We start from the raw sequence: 27,461 nt of genomic DNA on the forward strand, positions 1-27,461 counted from the left end.
ATCTTGTTTCTACACAGGTGTATCTATTTGTCTGATTGGCTCTACTGCATAGAATCCTATGCAATCAGACGAATAAATACACCTGTATAGAAACAAGATAGTCGTGTCTGGGACTACATTTTCCCAAGCCCCGCCATTTTGGACTGTCAAGTTGATTGCACAACCTTTGCTGCACTGTTAGTTATCAGTGTCATGCACTCACTTTTTCGTGTTGACACTTGCGTTTACTAAATAATAAATCATCAGGAATTGCCACTATTACAATCTCACTCTTTTTTTATTTTATCTTCATAAAAATGTACAATTAAATATACGCAAATCCTATCTAAGTTACTCATCTAATATAGACTGATACAGCTACATCCACACAGGTTTACAAAAGGTAAAGCTGGACACAAGATTTTAAATTTTTTCACTGAATTTAATTCTCACAGAACTCAGAAATTCTTGTTTCATACTGAAATCTATGTTCATATACACATATTTACATTCCTACACGTCTATTTCATCAATGTTTAAACCATATTTAAATCCCAGTGGTACTTATATTTCATCAATGTTCATACCCGTAATATTTACATACAAGCTATAACTTGGCTAGACTGGCCATCTTCAGTAGTACCAAGGAGCTATGTCTGGGAGGTAGGATGGGAGCAGGCAGCATAGGACCTGCCTTCAATCCTGCTATCATGGAGGGACACAAAGTGGAACAGGCCTCTCACTTTAAATACGTGGGAACAATCATTGACAATAAACTCAGACCAACGCAGACTACATAGGCCTATCTATAAAAAGGCAAGGTAGCGTCTCTCTCTCAGGAAACTGAGGAGCTTCAACGCCAGCGAACACACCTTGACCATGGTCTACAGGTCACACGTGTTCTCACCTTCAACATCGTCTCCTGGTGTGAGAACCTCTCAGTTAGACACAGGAACAAGCTGACTCAGGTAGTCAACCAGGGTAGCAAGTTCACCGGAGACAAACAACTGCAACTCAATTAGTCCATAAGAAAAAAAGCAACCCAGATATATGTGTATGCCAATATTAAATCAATTTGATGCTTTGAATGCTCAAAAATTGCATTGGCAATTAGAAAATACGATTTAACACAACTGCCGGTACATACCACGCCCACTTCCGGGTACTATCCGAATACAAATATGAATACAGATCATTATGTTGATTGAACAGATACAGATAATAGCTGCTGCTATGTAGGCTATATATGCACAGAATAACAAGATGTTTGGAAACCAACCAAACAATCAGTGGCACAGGTGTCCTCTAAATCAGTCAATTTAGCCAGTTGTAGTCCTAGGGTCCACTATTGGGGCAGAGTTGTCAACAGCAACATCTCTGTTTGGTGGAAACATTGCTGTTGCACTATAGGATTGTCGGTAGTGTATTTTTTCCTGTATGAACAGCAATACTTTGAGGGGACAGACTTCAAAATATTGTCAAAAATACAGTTTTTGAGATATAATTCTGAAAAATTTCACACTACATCTATGATGTCATTTAAAAGTCATACTTTTTTTCATGAACATTGGAGATTTATTGAGTGAGTATTTGCAGTAGCTGCATACAGTACTGTTAACAGTAAACCATTTTGATGTGCTGTGGGCTCAAATTCTGTGAATTCTTGCTAATTTTGTGAAATAATCTGTGACGATTGTTTGTGGAGGACAGTCTGAAGATGAAGTATAGCAATTGAGGTGTCAATTTACCAAAAATGTGTGAGGAGTAGGTTTTGATTGTTTTTCGCAAAAACTGTAAAACCTGAGTGATGGGCTTGATAATTCCTGCCAGCTCAAAGCATATAGAAGTTTCTGCTAACAGTACTTTGGCCTACATGTTGGTGGTTTTTGCAAAGTGATAGCACGTATGGCTGATTTGTTATGATTTTTTCTTTAGTTTTAAACTTTAGACTGTTGCTGTAGCGCCACCATCAGGACTATTGCCCCCCTATGCCAGCTGAGGACTTCTGGCATAGGACTGGACCTATGTGCAAAGTTTGTTGATTTTTCATGCATGGGAAGTCAGACTTCCTAGGAAGAAGGAGATTCAGATTCAGAATATTGGCAAAAACAAGAGGCCAGGCCTCTAAAGAAGAAGAAGAAGTAGAATATTGGCAAATATAAGAGCGTTCTGGCAGCTGAGGCTGCCCGGCCCCTAATAATGACGTCTAGGTGCCTCCCTAGTGGAAACACATCTGTTCAGCAGACTTGACTTGCTTGCTAAGATTTATATGTAATACCACATGATCTAGGCTAAGAGAATATAATTTTTTCCTATCAGTCAGTGTCTATCTGATTTGTTTGTCATGAGTCAGATATTATTTTGTTTTACATGTATAGAAAGATAAGAAAATATTGTTTGCAAAAACAGCAAATAAATAAAGTTAATATCTATCTAAAGCTGAATTGTGTCCTCATTATAAAGGAGAGCCAAGTTCTACTAAAAAAACATTACATTACAGTCATTTAGCAGACGCTTTTATCCAAAGCGACTAACAATTATTGCATTTTATGTAGGAAAAGCCAATGTACTACTACTTGCCAGAACTCACAAGTGCATCTTCTTTCTAAAACAAGTGACTAAGAGCATAATCTAGTGCTGAAGGCAAAATACAAGAATAGCAATCTAAAATACAGCACAATACAATACAATACAATACAATAAGTGCTTAGGAGGGAGGATTGTTGTAGCACTTCTTGAACAGATGAGTTTTGAGCCTGCCACGAAAGATGGGCAGCGACTCTGCTGTCCTGACATCAGTGGACAGAGAAGAGCCGTGACCGTGTCGATCGACCGCAGGGGCCTCGGAATGACAGGGCAACCAGTCGCCCCGAGGTAGCAGAGCGTAGCGGTCGGGAGGGGGGTGTAGTGTTTGACCATGGCCTGGAGGTAGGAGGGGGCTGTTCCTTTCATTGCCCTGTAGGCTAGCGCCAGAGTTTTAAACTGGATGCGAGCCGCTACAGGGAGCCAGTGTAGGGAACGGAGAAGGAAAGTTGTGTGGGAGAACTTGGGGTGGTTGAACACCAGGCAAGCAGCAGCTTTGGACTTTGGAAGTTCCAGCGGTTTAATGGCTGACGCCGGGGCCCAAGCGAGGAGGGAGTTGCAGTAGTCCAGGCGGAGATGCCCAGGGCCTGGATGAGTACCTTCGCCATTTCATCAGTGAGGAAAGGGCGAATCCTCCTGATGTTGTAGTGCATGAATCTGCAGAGCGTGTGACGGATGTGACATGTGCGGAAAACGACAGTTGGTCATCCAGGGTCACACCCAGATTCGCAGTCCGAGTTGGGGTCACCACTGTGTCTTCAATGGTGATGGCCAGGTCCCGGTGCGGGCAGCCCTTCCCCGGGAGGAACAGCAGCTCAGTCTTGTCCAGATTGAGCTTGAGGTGATGTGTCGTCATCCATTCCGAGATGTCAGCTAAGCACCCAGCTATCCATGTCTCCACTTGTGTATCAGAAGGGGGAAATGACAGGACCAGTTGGGTGTCATCAGCATAGCAGTGATAGGAGAAGCCATGCGAGCGAATGACAGAGCCCAGAGATGTAGTGTAGAGGGAAAACAGGAGAGGACCCAGGACAGACCCTTGTGGAACCCCCGTAGTCAGCCTACGTGGTTCTACATCCTACAGCCTACATCGACCCTCTCCATGTCATCTGGTAGGAGCGGCCCGTCAGGTAGGATGCAAACAGGGAGTGTGCAGAGCCAGCGACACCTTTCTCCTCGAGGGTGGAGAGGAGGATCTGGTGGCCTACCATATCATCTTGATTAAGATTTGAACCCGGGACTACACTGACAGAACAGTGGCTTAAACACTCGGCCACCTGCAGTAGAGTAAACCAGGCAAGATACTTATAGATGGAGTGGTTTCCCATTAATCATTTTGTTTTATATCTATAGGAATAAGATAATGTTGTTTGCGAAAACAGCAAATACATTTGACTCATTATAATGAAGAGCCATTATTTTATAAACAAAAAAAAAATCTTATTCCAGATTAGAACCCGAGACTCAATACTGACAGAGCGAAGTCATAACCATAGCCATTTTTTTCCCCTTTTAATTTGTAATTTGTATCCGCTCCAAAATTTAATGAGTTCTAAGTTGGCCCATGCTACACCCCTCCACTGAGTTTCGTGAAAATCTCTGGTAGTTTTTATATAATCCTGCTTTGTAATGAGCGAAAGAACAAAATAACACACACAAGTGAAAATATATCCTCTACCCTGGTGGTCGCCAGCGCAGAGGCCAAAGAACAGTTTACCTACAAAAATACTAAATCAGTGAGTGAGTGAGTGAATTTCTAGTGTTTAGTGTTAGACCACAGCCAGCGACTCGCTGCACCGTGGTAAAAAAAAAAAAACGAAGATAAATTAGTATAAAGTCTATTTTATTATAGACAGATTCAAATGCATACTGTACATATAGACATACTACGCAGATTGTGTAAATATCCATTTAGTACACAAAGTGGTACATAAAACACCTACATGGTTAAATGTTTTCATACACTGTAGTTGACACATTACTGTGCACATTATGTTTTTACATTATAGAGAATAGTACCTTTGATTACAGACAAAGTTAATATGCCTACATCATCGATTCACGATTAAATTAGGCATTAGTGGCGACAAATGACGAGCAAGTGGTTATTTAAATAACTCATAGATCGGCCAACACCATTTTCTATGTTTAACCATCATGGCATGGTCATGGCATTCCTGTTAAACTCATAATTTCAGGTTTTTTGGTCATACTCAAACATAATGGAAATTCTCATTACTGAAAGTATGTGATTTTCCTTGAAGTGTCTATGATCTCTGATAAGCGTCTCAGCACTTGTCACTGTAACATCAATGCAACATTGCAAAATATCAAATGTAGCAGTGTAGCTATAATCATTTAATGATAAGTGCTTGACATTAGTATTCCTAAATATTATATATACTGTATGGTTATAAAGGACTCCGCTTTAATAGGTGACATGATGGCAATGGAGCTAAATCTCATGTCTGCATCTTGTGAGTCATGTCCAAACATAACAAAGAAGTATAAATTATCAAAAATGAACATTTACATATTTAGCTGATTATAATACTGTTACATATTTTGATCTTGCCAAAGAACACTCAACTATGATGCATTCTTTTTTTTTAGGTGTCATAATTTGACTGTTAAGGCTGCTGCATACTTTCAAGTGTTAGTTGACAGGTGTGTAGGAAGGTTACATAATACAACTGTTGAGAAGATGTGAAGGTCTTGAAGCATCATAAGTCAAGATCCGCCTCATCCACATTGCATTCAAGGATCTTGTCAGCGACTGGCTTCAAGTGCTTAGTAACGAGTTTGAGGTTGGTCTCATGAAGGATTACCTGGGTCAAGTACTTCTCTCGTTTAATCTGTTCTTTTACCGCATAAGGCACGTCCGGGATAATATAGGACAGAATGAACTTGGTGAGGTACACGATATGCTGGTAGGATAGAAGGAAACAGAGTATTATATAAATAAAATAAAAAACAACAATAACAATAACAATAACAACAACAACAATAATAATAATAATAATAATAAATAATAAATAATATATTTCAACAGGCAGGTCATCTAAAATTCACCGTGGAAAATAATTCAATCTGGAAAGAACAAAATGAATTTCAAGCAGGAGTGCTTATATGTTCTGTAGCCTTCAGGCCCTTTGTTGCATATGATGTATATATGTGCAGTTTAGCTGAAACATTTAGCTAGAAAGCTAAAAAGTTATTCCCCCCACTCTGGATAATGGGAGTTGTGGGGGGAATTCATTACTCTGCACAAGAATAATTGAGTTCATGTTCTTTCTCACCTCTACAACGATTATGAACGCCATTTTTGCAGCGATTACATGCCAGTAATAAATGCTGTATTCATATTGTCTGTAATGTCCAGGAGGATATCGGAAATCCCTGTACCTAAAATAAGACAAAGCATAAGGTATTAAAGGTAACCAATTCAAACTGTTCACATTTGCTGAAGGGCCATCTAAGTGGAAATATCTTAGTCGTTAATGTGATGTACAGTAGTGTGTGTACCTGCAGGTGGTAATGTTATTGAACCAGTATGGTGTGTTACGTGGTCTACTCTGGTTGGAGAAGTCCTGGATATTGAACACAGAGAGTGTGTTGTTGATGTAGCCCTCCATCGTGTGACTGGAATGGTCTCCATATGGATACACAGAGAAAGACCAGTAGTACACCAACCGAGGGATCATGTCAGATGTGAAGGCGATGATCATTGCCTTGGAGAGAAAACAGGCAGTGGAATGGACAGGTAAATATCCTTCTTACTTGGGTACAATCATATCATACAGGTATCCAAAAATGATAGTGAAAGCTCTCATGCTTTAGAATTTCACCAGCCTTGTGTAAGAGAGCACCACACTTGCTTGGCAAGTAAAGTAACCTTGCCTTAGATCAAAATTCTTGCATTCACTCACAATGAAGGAAGTTGCAGGACCCACTTTCAAGGTTGTCAATCAATACTACCTTTCCGTCAAATTATAGGAGCCATTACTCACATTTGTCGCCACAGCCAAAATTGCAATTCCCTGGAGGATGGGCTGCCAGGCCCCTATGTCCTGGGCCTTCTCTGGCACTACACGACGGAACTGGGTGGTGATCTTCCAGGCGTCAACTCGGATCTCAAACAGGTTATTGACCAGTGCAAGGACTGGTGCCAGCGGGAAGGATGCCACGAACAGAGTCACAAAGCCAAACTGAATCACTGTGGGGAAACAAATCATAAATATGATGGCAAGCAAATACAAACACACACACACACACACACACACACTGTATTGTGAAAACCATTGTAGTATAAGCCAGCATGAATTATTTTTATGAAACTGTGAATAACAGTGAGACACACACACACACACACACACACACACACACACACACACAGCAGCTTCCTATGGTCTCATGGTCTCACCCATTTCCAGGTATTCATAAAAGAGTCCCAGCTTTCCGAAGGGTTGAAGTTGGTAATCCGCTTCCCAGCGAGGGATATTTTTCTCAGAGCTCACACGGGTACAATAACGGAAAATCAAATTCTTCACCCACCTGTTGAAAGAGCATTCTTAAATCAATTAAAATAACTTAAAATAGCTAGCTAACATTCTCAAAATACATAACACTTTAACCCCAGGGTTTTCAAACCGGTGGTCCGCAGCCCCCTGGTAGTCTGCGAGGGCATTGCATGTGGTGAGTGTCAATTTTTATTTTCTTATTATTTTTAATTCATTTATTAATAGATTTTCATTTCCATTTACAATGTCTTGTTTGTGAATAATCAAATCCATCCAAATATGTCAAATTTAGTGCAGTTGACTAACGATTACAAATAGCGATCGATTCTTGGTAGACTGTGTGCTCTGGCAATGACAATAGAATCCATCACCAACCAACATCCCATTTAAAAAAAATATAAAATAAATAAATAAATAAATACAGAGGTCCATCCATTACTAGGATCTGGGACAAATAAGTTTGAGAAAGGCTGGTTTATGCCCAATGTTTTTTGGTGTCTTTGGAATATGGTTACTGTAACCCCCACAGCTAAGCAAGTAGGTGTTTGTGCTGTGAAATTGTGAAATGAGCAGGTCTATAGCTATGTCTATGTTACTTAGCCCTACACTAATCAAACTCAACCCAGCTTCTCAAATCTATAGAATTCACTTAACGCTTAAATGAAGGCTCACATCATTTCACAATTTTTACCTCCGCCCGAGCGACAGTGCAGAGTGAGAGGTAATGTTTTTGTTGGTGTGTGTGATGGCGTATGTGATGGTAGCTGTGTGTTAGTAAGCAGGATTATGTAAAAACTACCAGACCAACCTTCCTGACACTTGGTGCAGTGGCGTAGCATCGGCCAAGGAAGAACCCATTATATTTTAGAGCGGATCCAAATCACGGGACAGATCCACAGACAATTTTTTTCCCACTGTGTAATACTTCCGAACGACTACCAGAGGTGACTACTTCTCTCCAAAAAGCTCTTAGCAAAACGTGTGTGTGGATAGCCTGGCTTCAGCCCTGAATCTGAATTTTCAAATAATTAAGTGAAACGATTTTTGGAGCGGATCTGAATGACAGGTCAGGTCCACGGGCAGCTCAAACACAGCCGGACTGGTTTTTATGAAACTCATTAAATATTTGAAATATTTTCAATTCCTAGCTGATATGGTTTAGGTAAATTTGTAATTTAAGTAGGTCAAGAAGTCCCATGTTATGCAACTTGCCCACACTGGGATCGCAACCAGGTCCTCTGATTTGCGAACACACATAACCACCTCTCATAAACACTACTACCAGTTACATCACTGAAAAGCTAGTTCTTCGATAGCACGAATGAGTAGCATTTATACTTAGGAGTGAGTTTAACCAATTCAACTTGGTTATACTGACGAAATGCATCCATCGGCTGAGGTCTGTGCTCTCTGATGACCCTTTCTAGTCTTTTACGTTTTTAGTGGATTTGTTGCACAACTACATTTCAGTTAGGGGACAAATTAAGTTCGAAGTTGAAACCATAACTTACGGTAGCAATACCTCCTGTATGTTGTTCCAGATAGCTTTTCCCCCCATAATGACAGTCAACTGGGTAGTCAACTCAATCATGCATCCACCTGGGTCACACTGCAAGGATCAGACAATACGTTATTACCAGCCTCTCATAAGAGATGGCGCTACTGGAGTCAACAAAGAGTAGGTGGTATTGGATGGTTTTGTGGTATAGATTGTGGCATGAGTGGTTCTGTGCCTGGGATGCATAACTTAATTTGCCCAACGGGGGACAGCATTTAATTGCTGAGATAGCATTAGACATTTACTGTATACTCTTGTGCGTAACGAATAAAGATCCTTGAGTCATATGGGAGTGGTCAAGTACAGTAATATAAACACAATTGTGACAAAATGTAAACAAGTGTGCAGGACTCACCTCCTCATTCCTGTATTTTCCCAGCAGGTAGACTGGGTCACCAGGATAGCCCACCACTTTCCCCTTGCCAAAGGCAATGTAGAAACAGGAGGAATAATAGTTTACAAACTGGAAGAGGAACATCTTCAGGGTCAGACTGTTCTCATACTCTGTCTTGGTCCTCGGTAGCTCTGTCATGGGTGAGACAAGTAAGAAATCAATCAGGAAATTCAAGAAATTCAAGGACTTCATAACATTCAGAGTTTTTTAATCAATCAACCCCTCTATTTCATCTTCCTACCAAGACTTACTGGCACTTTTCCACCTTACAAAACAATCCCTTTCATATGCTCCATTGTTTATGTGTGTGCGGCACATGGATGTAGTGGTATGGTATGGTGTTGTGTGTCGTGTTGAAGATGACGTCACAGCAGTTTTACGAGGTGTCACTATGATGACCAGCTACATTTAGGTGGGTACTATCTACAGTGGAAAACGCAGTGAAAAATACAGCGAGTAAAGTCGAGTCAAGTTGACCCAGTACAATGAAGGGGAAAAGTGCCATCAATAACAATGCTGCAAATATGACATCGTAGTGAACTTGAAGAGGCTGTGAGCTATTTTGGACATTTAGCCCTATTTGTGGTCTGTCTACAATGAACCTGAAACATAGACACCATAATTTCACTGATTGTTCCAGTTGAGCTTGCTACAGTTTTTCTGTAGGCTCTCACTGAGCTACAATGGAAGTCAATGGGGCACCCGTAAATGCGTTATAAATGTGCTTTTCCGAGATGGGAAGCACAGGGTGTAATCTTACCAGTCTCAGTATGTCCTCCTGTGAAATGTATCGCAATCTGAATATTTTTACATGTTTGGCATAGCTTGGACATAAGCATTCCCCTAGCACTTGTTTTCACTGCTCCCACGGAGGACTATGTGCAAGTCATATCTTTGGTCAATAAAGGGAGCAAGTGAGTGCAAATGTTTGTAAGCTAATAAGGATTTTCCTCCTTTTTGTGAATTGTGAAGAAAAATGATCAACAGGCCCAGTCAAAACCTGTTGATGTGTGCCAGGCTTGTGCTGAGCAAAAGTATCCTAAAATAACTCAAAATTAGTCTTCATTCTCCATGGACCTAGTTGTTTACATGGCATATAGGCCCTAATTAGAATCAATATTATATTTTTCTGAATCTGAAAAAAATATATGCGTAGTGAGTTTCTGCTGCCGCTGATGTAGCCTACTTTAAGTCAGTGTAGTTTTTGTAGCACTACTGTCCTGAGACAACTACCAAAAATTACATGAAAAGAAGAAGAAAAAAGCAAAGCATGAGAATTTAAGGGAACATATTTAGGGAAGTGGTAACCTTGTGGTGCCTCACCGAAGTCAGTGATCCAGATGGCGACTTTCTCGTAAAGGATGTTGAGAACCATGATAACAACGAAGCTGATGATGGAGGCTGTGACAGAGGTGGCCATTTGCGGAGTCACATACTCCTTGAACGGTTCAAGCTCCTTCAGGTCTGTTGCTCTGAGTCTCGCAGAAAATGAGAAGAACACTGCCAGGCGGTACACTATGATAGCCACCACTGACACCAGGATCAACACAATCTAAAAATATCAATATGAAAACAAGGTGGGGATGTCACACAGAACATAGAGGGCATTTAATTAGTTAGCCAGAATCACAATCACTTCACTAAGAATGAAAGCAAGTCGTATATGTACAGTGAGTTGTATTTGAATTGGCCACACATCCTGTATTAACAGTAATACAAAGAGAGATTTTTTTTTACCCAGAACAAGACTGTCGAAATTCCAAATGACACTCGAATACATCTTCCACAGGCTGTATATGGAACGCTCTCCTTCACCTAAAAAAATAACAAGCAATCTTGTTCAAGCTCGAAAACAAATAACACTATCACGTTCATACCCTGACCCTCGTAGCCACCCCTGAGCTTGTAGCTGACCCTGTAGTTGCCCCTGATCCAGTATCAGCCCCTGTCCCTGTAGGTGACCCTGACCATAGTTGCCTCTGAGCTTGTATCTTACCCTGACCCTGTGGTTGCCTCTGACCTTGTAGCTATCGCTGTCCCTGTAGGGGACCCCAACCCAGACCGTGTAGCTGCCCCAGAACTTGTAGCAGACCCTGTACCCTTAGCTGTATTTGTCCCGACCCTGTCCCTGACTCCAGCCCTGAGCTAGACCCTGTCCCAGTCCCTATACCCTTAGCTGTATCTGTCCCTGACCCTGACTCCAGCCCTGAGCCAGACCAGAACCTATCCTTTCAGCCAAGTCTGTCCTCAACCATGAGGCTGTCCCTGTAGCAGACCTGCCCCTTCTGAGCCTAGCTGAGGACCTGCCGGTCTCCCAGCTGATACTGCCAGCTCAGCTGCGGACATCTCCGCCAGCACTCCGCCTGACCTTCCTGAGCAGTTGTCGGCCGTCTTCATCGATGCCCAGCCAAACCTCCTGCGACCCTCCTCCTGCTCGGTACTCCCATGGTCTGTCTTTCCTGTCCTCCAGCGTCGTGGTTGACCTCCAGATCAGTCTTGCCTACTTCGCCGGCCTCCTGAGTGGTCTTCTTTTGGATTAAGCTATACCTGCTTTGCCTGCCTCTGTATGCATATAGGCTCCATACCACTGCTGCTTTGCATGCACCCTATTGACACCTCAGCCCCAAATTATTATGGAATGTGCATTTTTCCAGATTCATTTGGTGCACATTGTATTTGAGGCTGTTGAGGAGTAATGTGGCAGGGTCTTTACAGACATAGAAAGTCCTGTGAGTACCGCAAACATTTGTCAACTTTGACTTGTGATTAAATTCTCTCTTGAATGTCTCTATTACCTGTGTGACAGGGTTCATTCTCTCATGGGTGCACTTGGCCTCATACTCTGGACGAGGTTGCTCCTGTTGTTCTAAGAACTCCACAGTGTCCCATTCATACTCCAGCTCTGCCTGATATCGCTTCCAGAACTCCAGAAACAATGTCACTGCAACCAGGAAGGGAACAAGTACAACAATGTTAATATGAATTATAGTCATGACTCATGTTCTGCAATTATGAGCAGTGGACAGCCATCGTTCATGGTGCTTAGGGACCAGGTCCAAGCGCTCAAAATGCGAACCCAAAATGCATTATTTGGTAACAGTGGACCTCATTCACGAACACAGTTACGAAAAAGTTACGTACAAATTTCTTCTTAAACCCACTTATAATGTTTCTGCAAAAATCCTGGAATTCACCAATGCTTTCTCTTCTAGTATTTGTTCGTAGCTAAGAACACAATTTATGAACACTGAAAAGCAGTTGCAGGTAGGCCACGTTGTAGTGCGGCCATGTTCGTAAGTGTTGAATATGTGAGAAATCTTCAGTTCTACAGACATGATAGGATTGAAATACAATAATATTTGCATCATTTACAATTATGTTTCACAATTAGCCTATAGTCATGATTTTACAAGGCATCAGGCCTAAAATAAATAAACACTACCCCATTGAGCAAATGATACAAATATTGTTGTACAGTATTTAAATCCTATAATGTCTGTAGAATTGAGGTAAATGCAATCACCAACAATGATTTATCACAAATTCAGCCCTTACCAACATGGCTACACTCCAATGTGGCCTACCTGCAATTGTTTTTCAGTATTCCTACATTCTGTTCTTAGGTACGAACAAATCCCAGATGAGAAAACATTGGTGAATGCCAGGCTTTTCATCTGAACTTTATAGGTGGGTTTAAGAAGAAAGTTATGTTTGTGAAAGAGGTCCATTGTCTTTAGTGTTGTTTAGCTTGTTGTAAATGCAAACAAATGCAAGTACAGCATAAAAGGCACACTGATGTAATGGTCCACAGCTCCAAATAGAGCTGCTGTGGATTTAGGTGAACCTATTGGTAAGATTAATGATGATTCAGTGACTCACCCCAAATGGACATGAAGACAGCAAACACCAGTGTACCAAAGTTATCAAATATGCAAAGTTTCTGGAAAAGAGAAAAATGTGTATTTGTGAATGAATATTTGTAGTAAGCAGAACATTATTTGCAGTATATAATGCACATGTATGCACTGATCATTGAATGGTTAAAAATAAACATTATTAACCTACAGTAGCAGTAAATTAAATCCACCTCTTTCAGTGATTATGGTTAGGGTAGAGTATTTACTCTAACACATGTAATCTGCAACAGTGAGGCTACTTTTAAAAGGTATTTCAGAACCCCAAAGTAATGAATCTTATAAAAGTAAAAAGTTACTCACTTTAGAAGACTCACAAGTGATATTTAACCTCCAGTATGGGCACTCCTTGTCACACTGCGGACACATCACAATACTTCCTCCAATTATAGGGTCGCACACCTCTTTGCTGTGAAAAAATCAGTTTCAACTTTAGAACAAAGTACAGTACATGTTGAACAAAGCAAAGAGAAGAAAAGGAAGAGAACCACCATCTGTATGTACTGTAAATGTACAAGAAAGTTTGACTTTCTTTTTTTTTACCTTGCATTATGGGTTTATGATTCACATTAATCAGTTGCAGTGTGTTTATTGTAAGTCCCTCCTTCTACTGTGTCTGCTAAATTGCTAGTATGTAGAGTAACTGATTAATTGCATACCTCCATGTGCTTGTTTCTTGAGTCTTATACCCATAAATGAAACAGCTTAGTCCCACGATGGCAGCGAGGGCAAGCATTGCAGTATAGAAGCCCAGCCATGCAAAGTAAATGCTGATCTTCTCCCCGTAATACTTTCTGTGAGAAAATGGCAATAATTAACAATATCACAGAAGTATAAAAAATAGAATAATATAAAAATGGTGGGATAAATGTGCATGGTCATCTACTGTATGCTTTTTTAAAGCTCATATTACCTAATGAGATCAAGTGGCTGCATCTTGTAGAAGCTTTTAGGGTGAGCCCACTCCTCATAGAGCAGGTATCTCTCATTGGGGCAACCATCTTGTGTTGACTTGACATTGAATCTGCACTAAATTAACATAAAAAAATATAGTCAAACTGTGCCGCAGAAAATTATGTTTTTGATTGATACTTATCCTTGGATTACACAAGAAGATAAGTGTCAAGTACAGAATGACCATTTACTGTTATCAGATCCATACATGCATGCAATGAGGTACAGTGGTGGCAGTCAAACAACTGCAAAACAAATTAACCTGTCATCCCCCACCCATGATGCACATTGTCAGCATGTACAGTACAGGCATAGGCGATTTTACCCTCTGAGAGTAGGGGGGGCAACATTTTGACCTGAGAAAAAAAAAAAAACTGTTCTGCCATCCCATCCCATCTACTTACAAAGAATGCCAGTTGTGAACAGTACGCTAATAAGAAATCCGTATGACAATTCAATATGCACAACGTTTCAAACTTCATCTAGACACCACAAGCATGTCAATATGACTTTATGACCGAGCACTAGGCCATACCCAACATCACAACATCAAACTGCCACTGCCTGCTGGTGCTAGCTTCCTCGCCGTTCTATTAATACATCCATGTGGTGAAGTTGCTAGTGCTAGCTTCGATAGCCTCTGGAGCACTTCTGCATTCGATTGCACTTCTGCATTCGATTGCACTTGCTGCAGTGTCATTTCGAGTGGTAGCTTCTTCATTAGCATTGCCAGTTTTATTTTCTTTTTTTATGAAGAAGTGGTCAATTGTTTTTATAGCTCTTTTCGCCATTGTGAGAATGTTGGCTAGTTGTAGCTTGTTGAGCACTGAGCAGTACAGTCAGATCTCATTTTTTTGCGGTAACAGATCAAACCGGAAATAGTTGAGGTCAACGGACGAGTTGTGCCATTGGTGGATTATGATTTTTTTTTATTAAGGTAGCCTAGTTTAAGTAATAAATACACTTTTAAAATGAATGATGACCTAACACAAACTGGTACAAACCACAATTATGTATTTAATAATTGTGTTAATTAGTTAAAAAAAAAATATATATATATATATTTTTTTTTTTTTAGAATTTGAGCAGAGTTGGGCTGGCCAATCAGGGGGGGCACTTGCACCCTGCCCCCCCTATAAAATCGCCCATGAGTACAGGTATTGAATGTGTACGTGGTGTGGGCTTTTCTAGTTTCGATTTATCTATAGAGTTGGCATATAGGCCCATCATATTTTTAGTTTGGTCTAAAATGTAAGCATTTATTCAAAAGTAAGTTGTAAATTAATTCTACAGGGTGTAAGAACAGGCACCAAAAGAGCTACTTGACACCTAGAGCTCTGAATTCTGTGGATTTAGAAAGTAGACAGGCTCCTGAGTATAATAGACTATACTTTTACTGAGACACCAAAAAACGTTTTTACTTACAGCTTTTACATATTTAAAGCGAAATATACTAGGCAATGGGAAAAATGAATTGTGGCGACCACCCTCCGATGGCAGGGTCTTGTACTATACATGTGTGCCGAACGCTACGTACATACAGGGGTTGATCTAAAGTCCCCACCTTTAGCGTTGGGGACAATTATGCAGGATGGGCGCAGGGTGAGGGACAATTACGCTTCGTCTGCATTTCATTTAATTGTTCTGTTTCATACATACAGCATACTCTATTATGCACGGCATATCATCTGATTGATCCGATACAACAATAATCTGTTTCCTCATAAATAATCCCCCTATCTTAATACCCACACTCACATCATGGAGAGGATAGGCAGCCTTGTACATCCCACCATCCAGCAGTTTGGTGATGCCAAACTTCTTTACGTTCCCTCGTACCTCATAAGGGGCTCGGCTTAGGATGTAATAGGCCTAACAAGTAGAAAAATAAGAAAGGGGTGTTACAACGAACTTCAATATCTTTCTAGTAGTCCAAGTACAGTGAACGCTACATTTATTTCACCAAATCAATGTCGTTTATACACAACATTTATAAATGACCATCAAGATCACAATTATACAGTAGGCCTACTGTACAATAAAAAGGAGTACACATTGTGTATGTATTTTGGAGCTTTCAAAACATTAAAGTCGGACCATGTTTATGTTTAAATTCCATTAAAGAAATCCCTTGTGTTATGTGCCGACCCCCCCATGCTCACAGCCCCCTAGGATAGTTTAGGTTAGTTTAGCCACAGCAAGGTGACAGTAGTTGGCCATTTAGTCCATTATAAGCCTTTCGCCCCCCCCAGAACCAGAGATACAGGTATGGGAAACGGTCAGGTATGGGAAAAGTCCTAACTGTATGGTGGTCAATGCGTGGTTATTCTCTGTGCTTATAACGACACTAATCGACTCCAAACTGCTCAAAAGCACATTGCTAGATTCTGTAGGCCGAGAGGAATCCAATGATGTCCACCTCTCGACATTTGGACGATTTTATTGACCGCTAGATCGACCAGAAGCCATTTTCATGCAACAACTACTACTGTTGTGATCACTACCGTTGTTAGTATAAGTGGAGTAGAACATATCGAAAATGATGATCACGGTTTCTGTTTGGCAAGTACTGTGTGAATGATAGCTTGATTTGGCTAACGCAAGGCTATATTGTACAGGATGGACAATAGAACACATTAATTTTGGGCAAAGCTGACCAACGGCAAAATAATTCTTGAGTAGCTGGAACACTGGCGTGAGGTAAACGGATTGGATCGACCGTTCAGAGAGTAAAGTTTGTATCATGGTGTTCTATTCGGAACAGTATTTCTATTGACTGGCTTGACTTGGGTGGAGTATGTCCGCCGGAGCAGTGCATTGTGAAAGGAGGGGAGGCTTCAGAGCAGTATTAAAATTAGCCAAAGTATAAATTAATTAAAAATCTGTCTCTGTCACAATCTGCCAAATACCCCTGTGGATACCCGTGCCAAATATGAATGCTGTCAGGCCTAGTGTTGCACGGTATACCTGTACTGAAAAAGCACTGCGGTAGTAGAGTTTTGAAAATGGTACTACACCATCATTTGGAAAAAAACTATACTGAACTATACTAACTACAGTATGCATTGTGCTTAAATCTCTTTAAGCACAATGCATAGCAGCGGTGACGTCACTGACTTTGCACTAGTGGGTTGTGTGAGAAAACGTCACTGTTTGCAAGCGTGAACAGTAACTAAAATAGCAACGGGAGAGAGTGTTTTGTTCAGCGAAGAGATGGCTGCAGCTGCAGCAGCAACACCTCATCTAATTGTAAAAGAGGGGGCACAAAGTTTAATATGGAAATATTTTGGCTTCAAAGTTGACGAAAACTCCGAGCCCCAAATTACAGCAGCTCTGTTTTAAAGCGTCTCGCAAAAGGAGCCAACACATCAAACTTGGACAAACATCTGTTGGACAAACATCCAGACCTTTTCAAATAATTCAAAGACCAACAGGTAACCGACAGAGACTTCATTCCCATTATGTCCATGAAAGAAATACAGAGCGATTGAAAAACCTCTCTGTAGTTTCATAACATTGGCTTGTTTCCCTCTTTTTTAAGCATTAGTACCGTTTGGTACAGTGTACCACAACACTTGCCTTGGTACCAATACCGAAACTCACATTTTGATACTGTGACAACACTAGCCGGCCAACAGTCTCCGAGGAAGATGTGGACAGATGGACAGACAGAGTTGCTCATTTAGATGTTAGATGTGAAGATACTACTTTTATAAATTGTTCTTGATTTGAGGCTTCCTGACAATGACCAATTCGTGTGAAAAGCACAGATGAGAGAATGTTAACTATGTCCAAGTCTTGAGGCCCAATGGAGCCCAAGATCCCATTCCAATACTACTGTACTGTAGATGCATTGTCCCTAACCCCACCCCTCTGGACACTTGAGAGTGTTCATAACAGCAGAATACTGTGTTCAGCCTAACTGGGAGTACTGTGTTACTTTGTTTTCTCAACTCAAAATCTCTTGCAAGGGTTGGTCCATCCTGCTAAGAAGGGCTTTGAGAACTGGCAAAGAACTATCTGGGAATCCTATCATAACTACACAGTGTCTGGGTTTTTTTTTTTTTTTTTTTTGCGTTTTTGGGATTGTACTGACTGTTTTTTTGCCTAATACTGTTCAAAGCATATTTCTATTACACTCATGTGCATGACATAAAGCTAACATCAAAACAATCTCAGGTGCACATGTTTCTTTGCAAAACCAACGTGTTAAACTGCATTAACATGAACATACTGTTTGTGGTGGTTTCAAAAGTTTCCAAAATCACAAAAAGAAAGCTTTAGGACTTGCCATCCTACTCCTCATGGATGGTGTGAAGAAGAGGTCATGGTCCTTCACGTGGAAGTACTCAAGACGGTCTTTCTCAAAGGGGGCGGTGAAGAAATCAGCTTCTTTGGCGATCAGCTCCTCCCTGGGGTAGAAGTACTTGGTGAGGCAGGAGAGAAAGCCGAAGGGGGAGGACTTGGAGGAGAGGTCATTAGGCTGGATGGGCAGCTTGATGTGGAGGACCTCGGCATAGGTGCACAACACATCCCATGGCATATGTACCTTGACGAACATTAGCTTTTCATCCACCACCTGTAGGCAGGAGTAAGAGAGGGAGAGAGAGAAGGAAGGGGATTGAAAGTGTGAACATCATCTACATAAAATATGCCTATTGACACAGATGGATGGTAATTGTAGGGAGACTTATTCAGCCATAGGGTTTCACTAAGCATATAGCATTCTTCTTCCCTAACCATAGATAGATCAATCAAGTTGGCGGCAGCAACATTTCACTGTGACTACAGTGACTACTGTCATTACATGTGACAAATAAAATAATCTGAATTATCCAACACATAGAAACACCTGCTGGGTTATAGGTATTCCAGCCTCCTGGGTTATACTGTAGGTATTATTAAATGTTGATGTGTGGTGCCCTAGGCATTGTGTGAGTGGGTGCGCACCTCTTCTCATTTGCTCCCTGATGAAGACCTGGAGGATAAAAGCCAGGAGGACCCGACAGACTTAGACAGCTCTAGAGTTGTGTACACGGAGTCAGTGGCTCTCTCTCTCTCTCTCTCATTGGGAGGGAAAGTGTGTTTTCTATGTGTGTTGTGTGTTAGTGGCGAATGGGCCAGTCTGCAGTTGTCAGAGCTGTGTGTGTGTGTGTTTTGAAGTTGTGTGCAACAGAGTCGGTGACTCCGTCTCTTTTGGAGGGAGTGGTCTGTAGTGTTGTGTTTTGTCTTTTGTTTGGTTTAAGTGGTAATTTTCTTTTGATATTTTCTTATAATTATTTAAGTTGATTAATAAATCATTGGATCATATATATATTCTGTTCTCCCTGCTTCCTTTGTCCCCGGGTTACTTTCTATATTCAATGTGTTACTCTCCTATCCCCTGGATCAATTTGGGGACGTAACAAGACAAGTCTGTTAATACAGTTGGATACAGTCCATTTTGCATTTGCCACTTACAGATCGGGTTGCCTCCAGTTCCATCCCCATCTTCATCAGGCTGGCCTCAAAATACTCTCGCCGCCGCTGGGAATAGAAACAATCAATAGATAAGTTGTTTAAAACCTCACTTCTTAATTCCTTACCATAGTTATGCATTTTGACTTTTATACTGATTAGTATAACATTTGTTTGCATGTAGAGTGCAAACCCCATCAGACTTAATCAAGTGGTTGCTCTTTCCAATTTGTGGGAAACACAACACACAGCACAAAATGGAACAAAAGACAAAATGCTTAGCCTCCTCAGTGTGAGCTTTAGGGAAACCCCATCATAAATTAAAGTGTTTGTCTGACTAGAGCCCAGTATTTAAGACCCACCCTGATCTGGAGAATATCTTAGTAGTCCCAGTGAGACATGACATCAGCTGGGCAGAGCATTTTTAGTCCAAGTATGCAATAAGAAAAAAAACTTCACTGTTTCAAAGTTCAAAATACTTCTGAAACATATTTTGAACAGACATCCGACATTGAGCTATATAAATGTTGTGTAGAATGTGTAGAGTGATGTTTAAGAATAAGTATGCCCATACTCTAAATCATGTGCATGTGATTAATCTTGCGGATGCCTTAGATCTTCTTGTGTACTGTACATTGTGATGCAAACAAAAAAACTGTGTCTTCGACTAACTGCTATAACTGAACTGAATCTAAACATGATTCTCATTGAATGAAAGTACTCTTTATCATAGCAATCTGAATGTAAAGGTTTGAAGGGGTTTATCAAATGTATTATTACACAATTTAACTTGAAAAACGTACTGCCTTCCTGATAAACCATATCTATTGGCTGCAGGAAATATTACAAATATTCTACAGACATATAAATGTACAAAACACAGTTATGCTAAATTAGTTAACTAGGAAAAGGGAAAGGTTAAAAAAAAGTGTTCAAAGAGGCTGATACATAAACCCGATTTGACTACTCTTGAATGAACATGACCCATTCAGACATACAAAAGAGCACCAAAAACCGCTTACTTTTCGTCTATGGAACGTGTGCCTTTTGTCATACTCCTTCTTGTCCTCATCCTCGTAGACCAGGACAAAGTCGATCCGCCTCACCCCATCGTTGAAGAACAGAGAGTCGGGTTTGTCATTGAACTCAGCCTGTGGGCAAAAGCAGTGTCCATCTGGCAGTTCTATGTCCTGAAACTCATACTCCTCATCATCCATGCTATTGTACAAGCTCTTGAAAGAGGGTTCTCAGGTTCAAGCTGGTTTATTTGTCATTTGTCTACAAACTATTAGTGAAGAAAGATCTTCTAGTCAGACCCAGAACCACATCCTTAGTAAGTGACATCAGACAAGGAGGGGCGGGCAGATGTGTCAACAAATATAGACTAACTCAGACAGCTTTCCAATGGAAATATATTACAAACTAAGTGCATAAAAGTATGCACAGTGCATGCTACACAAATCCATGCAGCTCAAAATACCATGGTCACAGTTAGTAAGGTTGTGTGATTCATTATCTTTTTCACCCACTTGTTCTGCTTTCTTTACTGATGCTCCTTCAGGTATGGTTGCATATGTTGGTAAAAACTCCTGAGAATAGACTGACAAAAAAGAGACAAATCATAGTGAAATATGCATGTGTTGGCAACAGTATGACAAAAATGGTTTGAGTATAGGACTACAATTGCTAGTAGAACTGGCTCAGTTTACTAAGCATTTCCACCAGCTTTTGTGTCAGTGCTTTCTTTAAAACGGAAACACTGGTGGGAGTTTAAAGCGATGGAAAATGTAACAGATGTTATTTTGAAAACATTTCCCTTAGTAACGCCCTGCCAAACGAAGGCCTACATTCTATTTCCTGTATCAAAATGCTGCAACTTCTGAAATAATCTTGATTCAACTGAAAATATTCATACTTCAAATAGAGAAGTTAGCCTGTCTTTACAGCTTACTTATCAAAGATCTAAATGTGATCTATTTTGTTTAATTGAAGAGTAGACTAGTCTAATAACCTGTAATATTTAATTAGGCAAAAATTATAATTGATATTAGCCTATCAAAGGTAATCTAAACCTTTTTAATAGAATTAAGCAGAGCGCAATGGAATGACTGTTTCATGAACAGATACTATTTCCCGTCTGAAAAATAAATAACCTGAGAAAAGCATGTGTGAAGCATGTGATGAACTTAAAGGAGTAGTAAAGGGAAAAGTCATGTTTAGCCCTGTTTTAAGGTTACTTATGATCATATACAATGGTTCAGATCCAAACATTGACAAAACTAGCACTTTTGAGAAAGTCTGATAATTGCTCTACCACCGTTTTGGTCATACAATGGATGTGGGTGGGCACCTTGAAAAATCTTTCAAAAACATGTTAAACTCTCGATTTCAAAGACAAGAAGCTCACCGAGGGGGTAATTGGTGTCCGTTGGTGTTCTGACATCAAATTTGCCGCAAAGTATGAATCCTGTAGGGTTTTATTGATCATTTTATGAAATCCATTGACTTGTTTTGACGCGACCGTTGTAGATGTGTAGATCAATCAGCAGAGGGGATTCAGGAAGCGGAACTACTTACAGTAGCTATTGTTATTGTTTATGTTGCTAGGCTATCTAGTTTGCGAAGGTTTACACACGTATGTGCTGCGACTAAATAGTTCTATGCTAAATATTTTAAAAAGCCTTTCCAGATTAACTAGAATCTTACTTTATGGCGAATTATATGTCACAATACCAACTAACACCTCGGTGAGTTGAGTCTTTGAAATTGAGAGTTTAACATGTTTTTTTGAATGATTTTTCACGGTGCCCACCCACAACTGAAGCAAATATGGTCACAACTGATGTCCCATCAGTAAGTTACTGAAAAAAAAGCCCTAATTTCAAAATAAAAGTATTGCTTCAGTTGTGGCCATCTTTGTTGCTGGAGGTCATCATGATTCTGAGAAATTTGCCGTCCTTATCCATCCATTTTCTGTTCTATTATGGCAATTTGGTATTGTAGTGCCATAGTGCAGCAGATTTCAAAGGAAGATTTTTCTTATATATTGACAAAGCCATATCACATTTACATATTTATTAACAGGTGAACATACATATTTGTTAATTACATATATATCATTTCATACAATTACAAAGCTCAATCTCCTGACTTCTTGAACTTTACCAGGTTGTTCAAGTCCTGCTTTGAGTCATTCTTGGACATCAGCCTCCTGCTGGTCTCCTGAGCCCTGATCGCTCCATCCCTCTTTTCCTGAGAGAAGTACTTGGCTGAAGCCTCTGTCACCATTTTAACAACCCTCTCAATGCTTTGTGTGTGGGAAGGCCAGTTGAGCACCTCCGTGGGAGTGTTGATGAAGCTCTTCACCTGCGAAGTGCCTCCAACATCCGCTTGCTTTATTTTTCCTTAACCGGTAGTTCTCCTCGCATCTTCTTTTACAATTTTCGTCAGTGTTATGCCTGGTGATGCCATCGCGAATGTTATCTACTCGAAACTTCACCATGTGCAGCCTACAGTAAACACATTAAAACAACTGTTCTTCTTCCGGTCCAGACCGGATGTGATGCGTCATCGCGCTTCCGCTCTATACCGGCGAAACAACACCGAACGAGAAAGGCCCCAGACTAATGACTACTCACCCAACTCTCACGTGATCAAAGCAGTTTTTAAAACACACTGGCACATTTTACAGTCTGACTTAGAACTATCCATTATCTTCCAGGATCCGCCCCTAGTTGGTTTCAAACGTGATTCTAATTTGAGAGATCACCTCGTACACGCGCACTTCACAAAGAACCCTGGTACATCAGTCCAGACGCTGCTCAGCCCTCTACCCAATGGGAATTATTGCTGCGGCAATTGTGCGCAATGCAACAATAAATATAAGACACTTTAGTCATCCCCACGCAGGAAAACGGTTCCCTATTAATAGTGTGATCACCTGCTCTTCCACCCATGTTATTTACATGCTGCGTTGCCCCTGCGGTTTATCATACGTGGGTAAAACTACTAGAAAATTGAAGCAACGCATTAGTGAACATAAGAGTAGGCCTAGTATAAGGAGAATTATACAACGGTATAGATCCAGTCCATTGTCTCTATTGGTCAGTTTGCATTCCAGCCGTGGCGATAACCACGATATCCCCATGCTAAAATGGAATGTTCGCACATCTTTTAATATCAATCCAGCTCTTATTAGTAGCCGTGGCAGTGTCCAGATCAATGTTTACAAAGATGTGCTGTAGCATTGTCGTTGCCTGGCAACGTTCCCTTTTTCAGCAGAAGTATCCGCAAATGATTTCAAATAGTTCCATTAAAAATACATTTTAATGTTCGTATTGTCTTTCTTTTTGAAATATTGACGGATAAATGTGTCAACCGTTGTATCAAAGCATTATGGAACTCGAAGCCGTGGGATGTCATGGATATCGCCACAGCTAGCGGGGTGTAACGGCACTCTGCTGCGCGTCGTGCCTAACCACTCCCGCGAGCCGTGGCCACTGCTTCTCGTTCCATAATGCTTTAATGACCGTGACTACCCAGTTGCGGTTCACTTTAATGATAACAAACATCACATCTCCTCCCTGCGCTTCTATGGAATAGAAAAAGTAAGGTTGCCATCTAGAGGTGGTGACCACAACTTTTTACTGATGCGGGAAGCTTTTGGGATATTTACTTTGAACACTTTAGCTCCCAAAGGTTTGAATGATGAACTAGGCCTACTACTCAATGTCATGCTGTAATTTTCATGTCCTATTTTATTGTCTCCATCACCCAGGTATTGAAGACCTGTGGAGTGGACGGATGTGTCCTGATCCCTTATCTGTATGAGTACATTTGCCATTCATTGCACAATTATCTTGATATCAGATTAAAAAGATTTTTGATTGTTAGTATTTGATATTTGTGCAATGTGTTGCAACTGCAGACTGAGGCTACTATGTTTTTAATATGTTTACATTTTTAAAATATGTTTACATTTTTCTAAATATCTTTATTGATGTTTCCTTTGCAGCCACTAGGTTAAGGCTAATTGGAGCCACTTTAGGTGCTGATTACTGACGAGATGCAGCCGGGGCCCAGCTCTCTGATTGCCATGTGGGCTATATATTGAAACATTTGAGTTTACTAGCCACTTGTATAACCTGATGAAGGTCTTTTTGACCGAAACGTTGTCACAATAAAATAGATATTTTTGCCAGTAAAGACAGTGTGCGGGACCTCTCCTTCTTGTATCTGTATAGGTAAATTACATCCTGACTCTTTTGGTGATGTAGGGCAGTTCATACCTCAGCAAATCTGATGAAGATAAGACTGGCTTACAGCCATGCACAAAAGACCATTCTCAATAACTTGAGAATGGTCTTTTGTGCATGGCTGTAAGCCAGCGCACCTAGCATTTATCCTGTTATCACTCCCTCCATTACTCCGGACAATGTTGGCCTGCATTTCTCTGTTGACACGACAAGAGGCAGTAGGGGAGAACCGGGTCAAAAGTCGCACTTTTTGGTTTTATTCCATTTACTCCGAAATTAATAGAGATAGAGATTCCACATGTTATGACACACAACTTGCACATGTCCTTCACTATTATCAACTGTAATGTTCGTGCTAGGATATAAGAGCTTAACATAAATAGGGCGAGAACGGACCGAGTGCAATGCGACATTTGTCCCTGCCGAGCGGGACAGAAGTCTCATAGGAGAGGGGCAAACGTCGCACGGCTGCAAAATGTGTCCTATCTCTGTTTTTTGGGCATGTAATTCTCTTTACTTTCAACGAATGTATTATTAGACATAATATCATGTTTGTATCAAAGTAATCAATGTTATAGGTTCAAAATCCATAGAAATAATGCGGGGTTAACAGCAATGGTTGGCGATAGGATAGCCTATTGGCAGGAAATTAATTTATTAGACGAATGGTTAGTCTGCACTAGTCATTTCCTTGTCTCGTTTCCACTTGAATATAACAGCCTATGAGCTGTCTTTCTTCCAGGAATTTAACAGCCTATCAGCTATCATCCTTTCAGGAAAGACCACCCCTAGTTGACCTCACTTATCCAGGTGCGCGCGGAGACCCTTACCAGTCAGTTGCCAGTGCGTTCGCTCGAAGTGAAATGTCAATTTATCACATCAAGTTCCGTCTGCTTCTCCACAACATTTAGGCTATAGGTAAGTGATAATCTGCATACAAAGTTGGTCAATAGCATTAGAAAGATCTTTAAGAGAGCTTTCATTTGACCTGTTCATTCTGCCCAAATGTCACTCGCGCACCCCTCTGGTTCTAAGCCATCACAACGCAACTTCTGTCACTCTACGGGATGCGACTTCTGCCCCGCCACGGTCTCCTGTCATTTCTCCCTGGCTTGCAGGCACGACTTGATCGCACGAAACTTGAAACCTATGCTATCATGTAGCCAGCAGATGTGCTAAGAAAAGTGCATATGTTTGCAAACTAATACAAGTGAACACAATTTTACAATCGAAAAATGCTTATGAGACCATTATTTTACTTATATGGGGCAAAAGTGGTTTTCCGTCGTTCTCTCCGTCAAATATGCTGCGATCGCGCCCCAAATTTGAACGGAGCTCGTACACGGTAATATGTGCAGGCATGTTTAACCACGTGATTGCAGGTCCAGTCATTCTGGAGAAAATGGCAACGCGACTTTGGTCCCGCGCGACTTTTGACCCGGTTCTCCCCTAGTCCCAGCACACCAAAATCAAGAAGGACTCCCACCCGGGTGACCGGTGTTCAAGATCCGGTGGGGATGACTTTATGTTATCATCAGTGTAACTGCTTTATCCACTGACAGCTACCATTAATGTTATGAAAGCTGCTGCTAGTTATTGTGAGCTCATGAGCTAACTGGCTATCCCGCTCTTATTGTGCTGGATTAGCATTGGAAGCATTGGAAACTGATGTGTCCAGGCGACAAGACCCATCTTAATTTATCAGACATTATTTCATGTCATTTCAATTCACAGCTATTTTAGTGGCATGACTAGCTTCCGTAGTACCAGTCCTGAACAGAAACAAGCCAGCTACGCACATAAGCCAGGCTCGACCTGACCTGGTGTTGTTAACAATCCCCTATTTGAACTGGCCTAACTTGGCTCTTTTTCAGGAATTGGGGTAAGTCTAAAGCACAGCCCAAAAAACAAATTCTGCACAAAATAAAAGTCCACAACAATCCATGTCATTAATGGGAGACATATGGAATATGAAAAAACACATTCGTGTTTTGAAGTCGGGTAGATGTATCTCGAAAACTAAAGCCTTTTTGAGGACTTGTCGCTCTCTGTAAAGGGCATTGTGTTGCCTCTGTATATGAAATGCGCTATAGCCTACAAATAAAGTTTAATTTGATCTGACTAGAATATAGGTAAAGACCGACAAGAATAGAGATCGTGCAGAGTAGGCTTCTTCAAGAAAAGTAGGCTGGACAGCGCCGCACCCAAATTCATCTGTGTCTTACCGATTTCTGTCATCTCTATCGTTTCCCCCTCCGATTCCTCATTTTCGGACGCAGAGTCAATCTCAGAAAACTCGTTTTCCTCACGGTCGCTCATTTTCTCAGTTTTTCACCTATCAAGTCATAATAGGCTATCTTCAAATGCAAAAAGAAACTTCAGATGAAGTAGCCTATGAATGATCACATTGTGTAGAGCCTATAGGCTACTATTACACAACATTGTCTCGAAAGAATCGAGTTGTTCAAGTTCTAACTTGAGAGAATGGGTGGGGTTAGAGAAGGGTTTGGAAGTGACATGGCTTGGTTTGACATTATGTAGAAATAGAATCAGGCTATCCAAATGTTCAAACTGGGAGATCTGGGTCAACAAATTGCAACCCTTTTCCGGTTGTATGCGGTTTTCAGTGAAAAATGATCTAGCTAGTTATTATGTTAAAATACCCATAAAACAGCGCCGTATTTTTGTGACATCATCGGAGTATAATTTTGTATAATAAAAATGACATCCTGAGTCAGAACACGCAGGTATTGTACATTTGGTAAATAAAACATCTTGTAATCAATATCAATAGCACATACATAGCCTAATCGAAATCTCATCTCACGACATACTCAAACCAGTCAA

The 27,461-nt window shown here is 40.8% G+C and overlaps 1 protein-coding gene across 1 annotated transcript; it reads right to left on the reverse strand.

Annotated features, from left to right (window-relative positions):
• Nucleotides 1-4,562: 4,562 nt before the first annotated feature.
• Nucleotides 4,563-27,012, reverse strand: ano6 (anoctamin 6). The gene is made up of 20 exons (XM_084447581.1): nucleotides 26,840-27,012; nucleotides 20,889-20,959; nucleotides 20,382-20,510; nucleotides 19,363-19,428; nucleotides 18,194-18,481; nucleotides 15,661-15,774; nucleotides 13,862-13,977; nucleotides 13,608-13,742; nucleotides 13,252-13,357; nucleotides 12,914-12,974; nucleotides 11,830-11,975; nucleotides 10,772-10,849; nucleotides 10,358-10,586; nucleotides 8,996-9,165; nucleotides 8,594-8,691; nucleotides 6,986-7,116; nucleotides 6,573-6,778; nucleotides 6,088-6,293; nucleotides 5,862-5,967; nucleotides 4,563-5,489 (listed from the first exon to the last, which is right to left on the reverse strand). The coding sequence occupies exons 1-20, from the start codon at nucleotides 26,931-26,933 to the stop codon at nucleotides 5,286-5,288; spliced, it is 2,754 nt and encodes a 917-aa protein (XP_084303707.1). The 5' UTR covers nucleotides 26,934-27,012; the 3' UTR covers nucleotides 4,563-5,285.
• Between the last annotated feature and the right edge of the window lie 449 nt (nucleotides 27,013-27,461).

Source organism: Borostomias antarcticus (genome assembly GCF_949987555.1).
Source record: "Borostomias antarcticus genome assembly, chromosome: 13".
Classification (NCBI taxonomy): Eukaryota; Metazoa; Chordata; class Actinopteri; order Stomiiformes; family Stomiidae; genus Borostomias; species Borostomias antarcticus.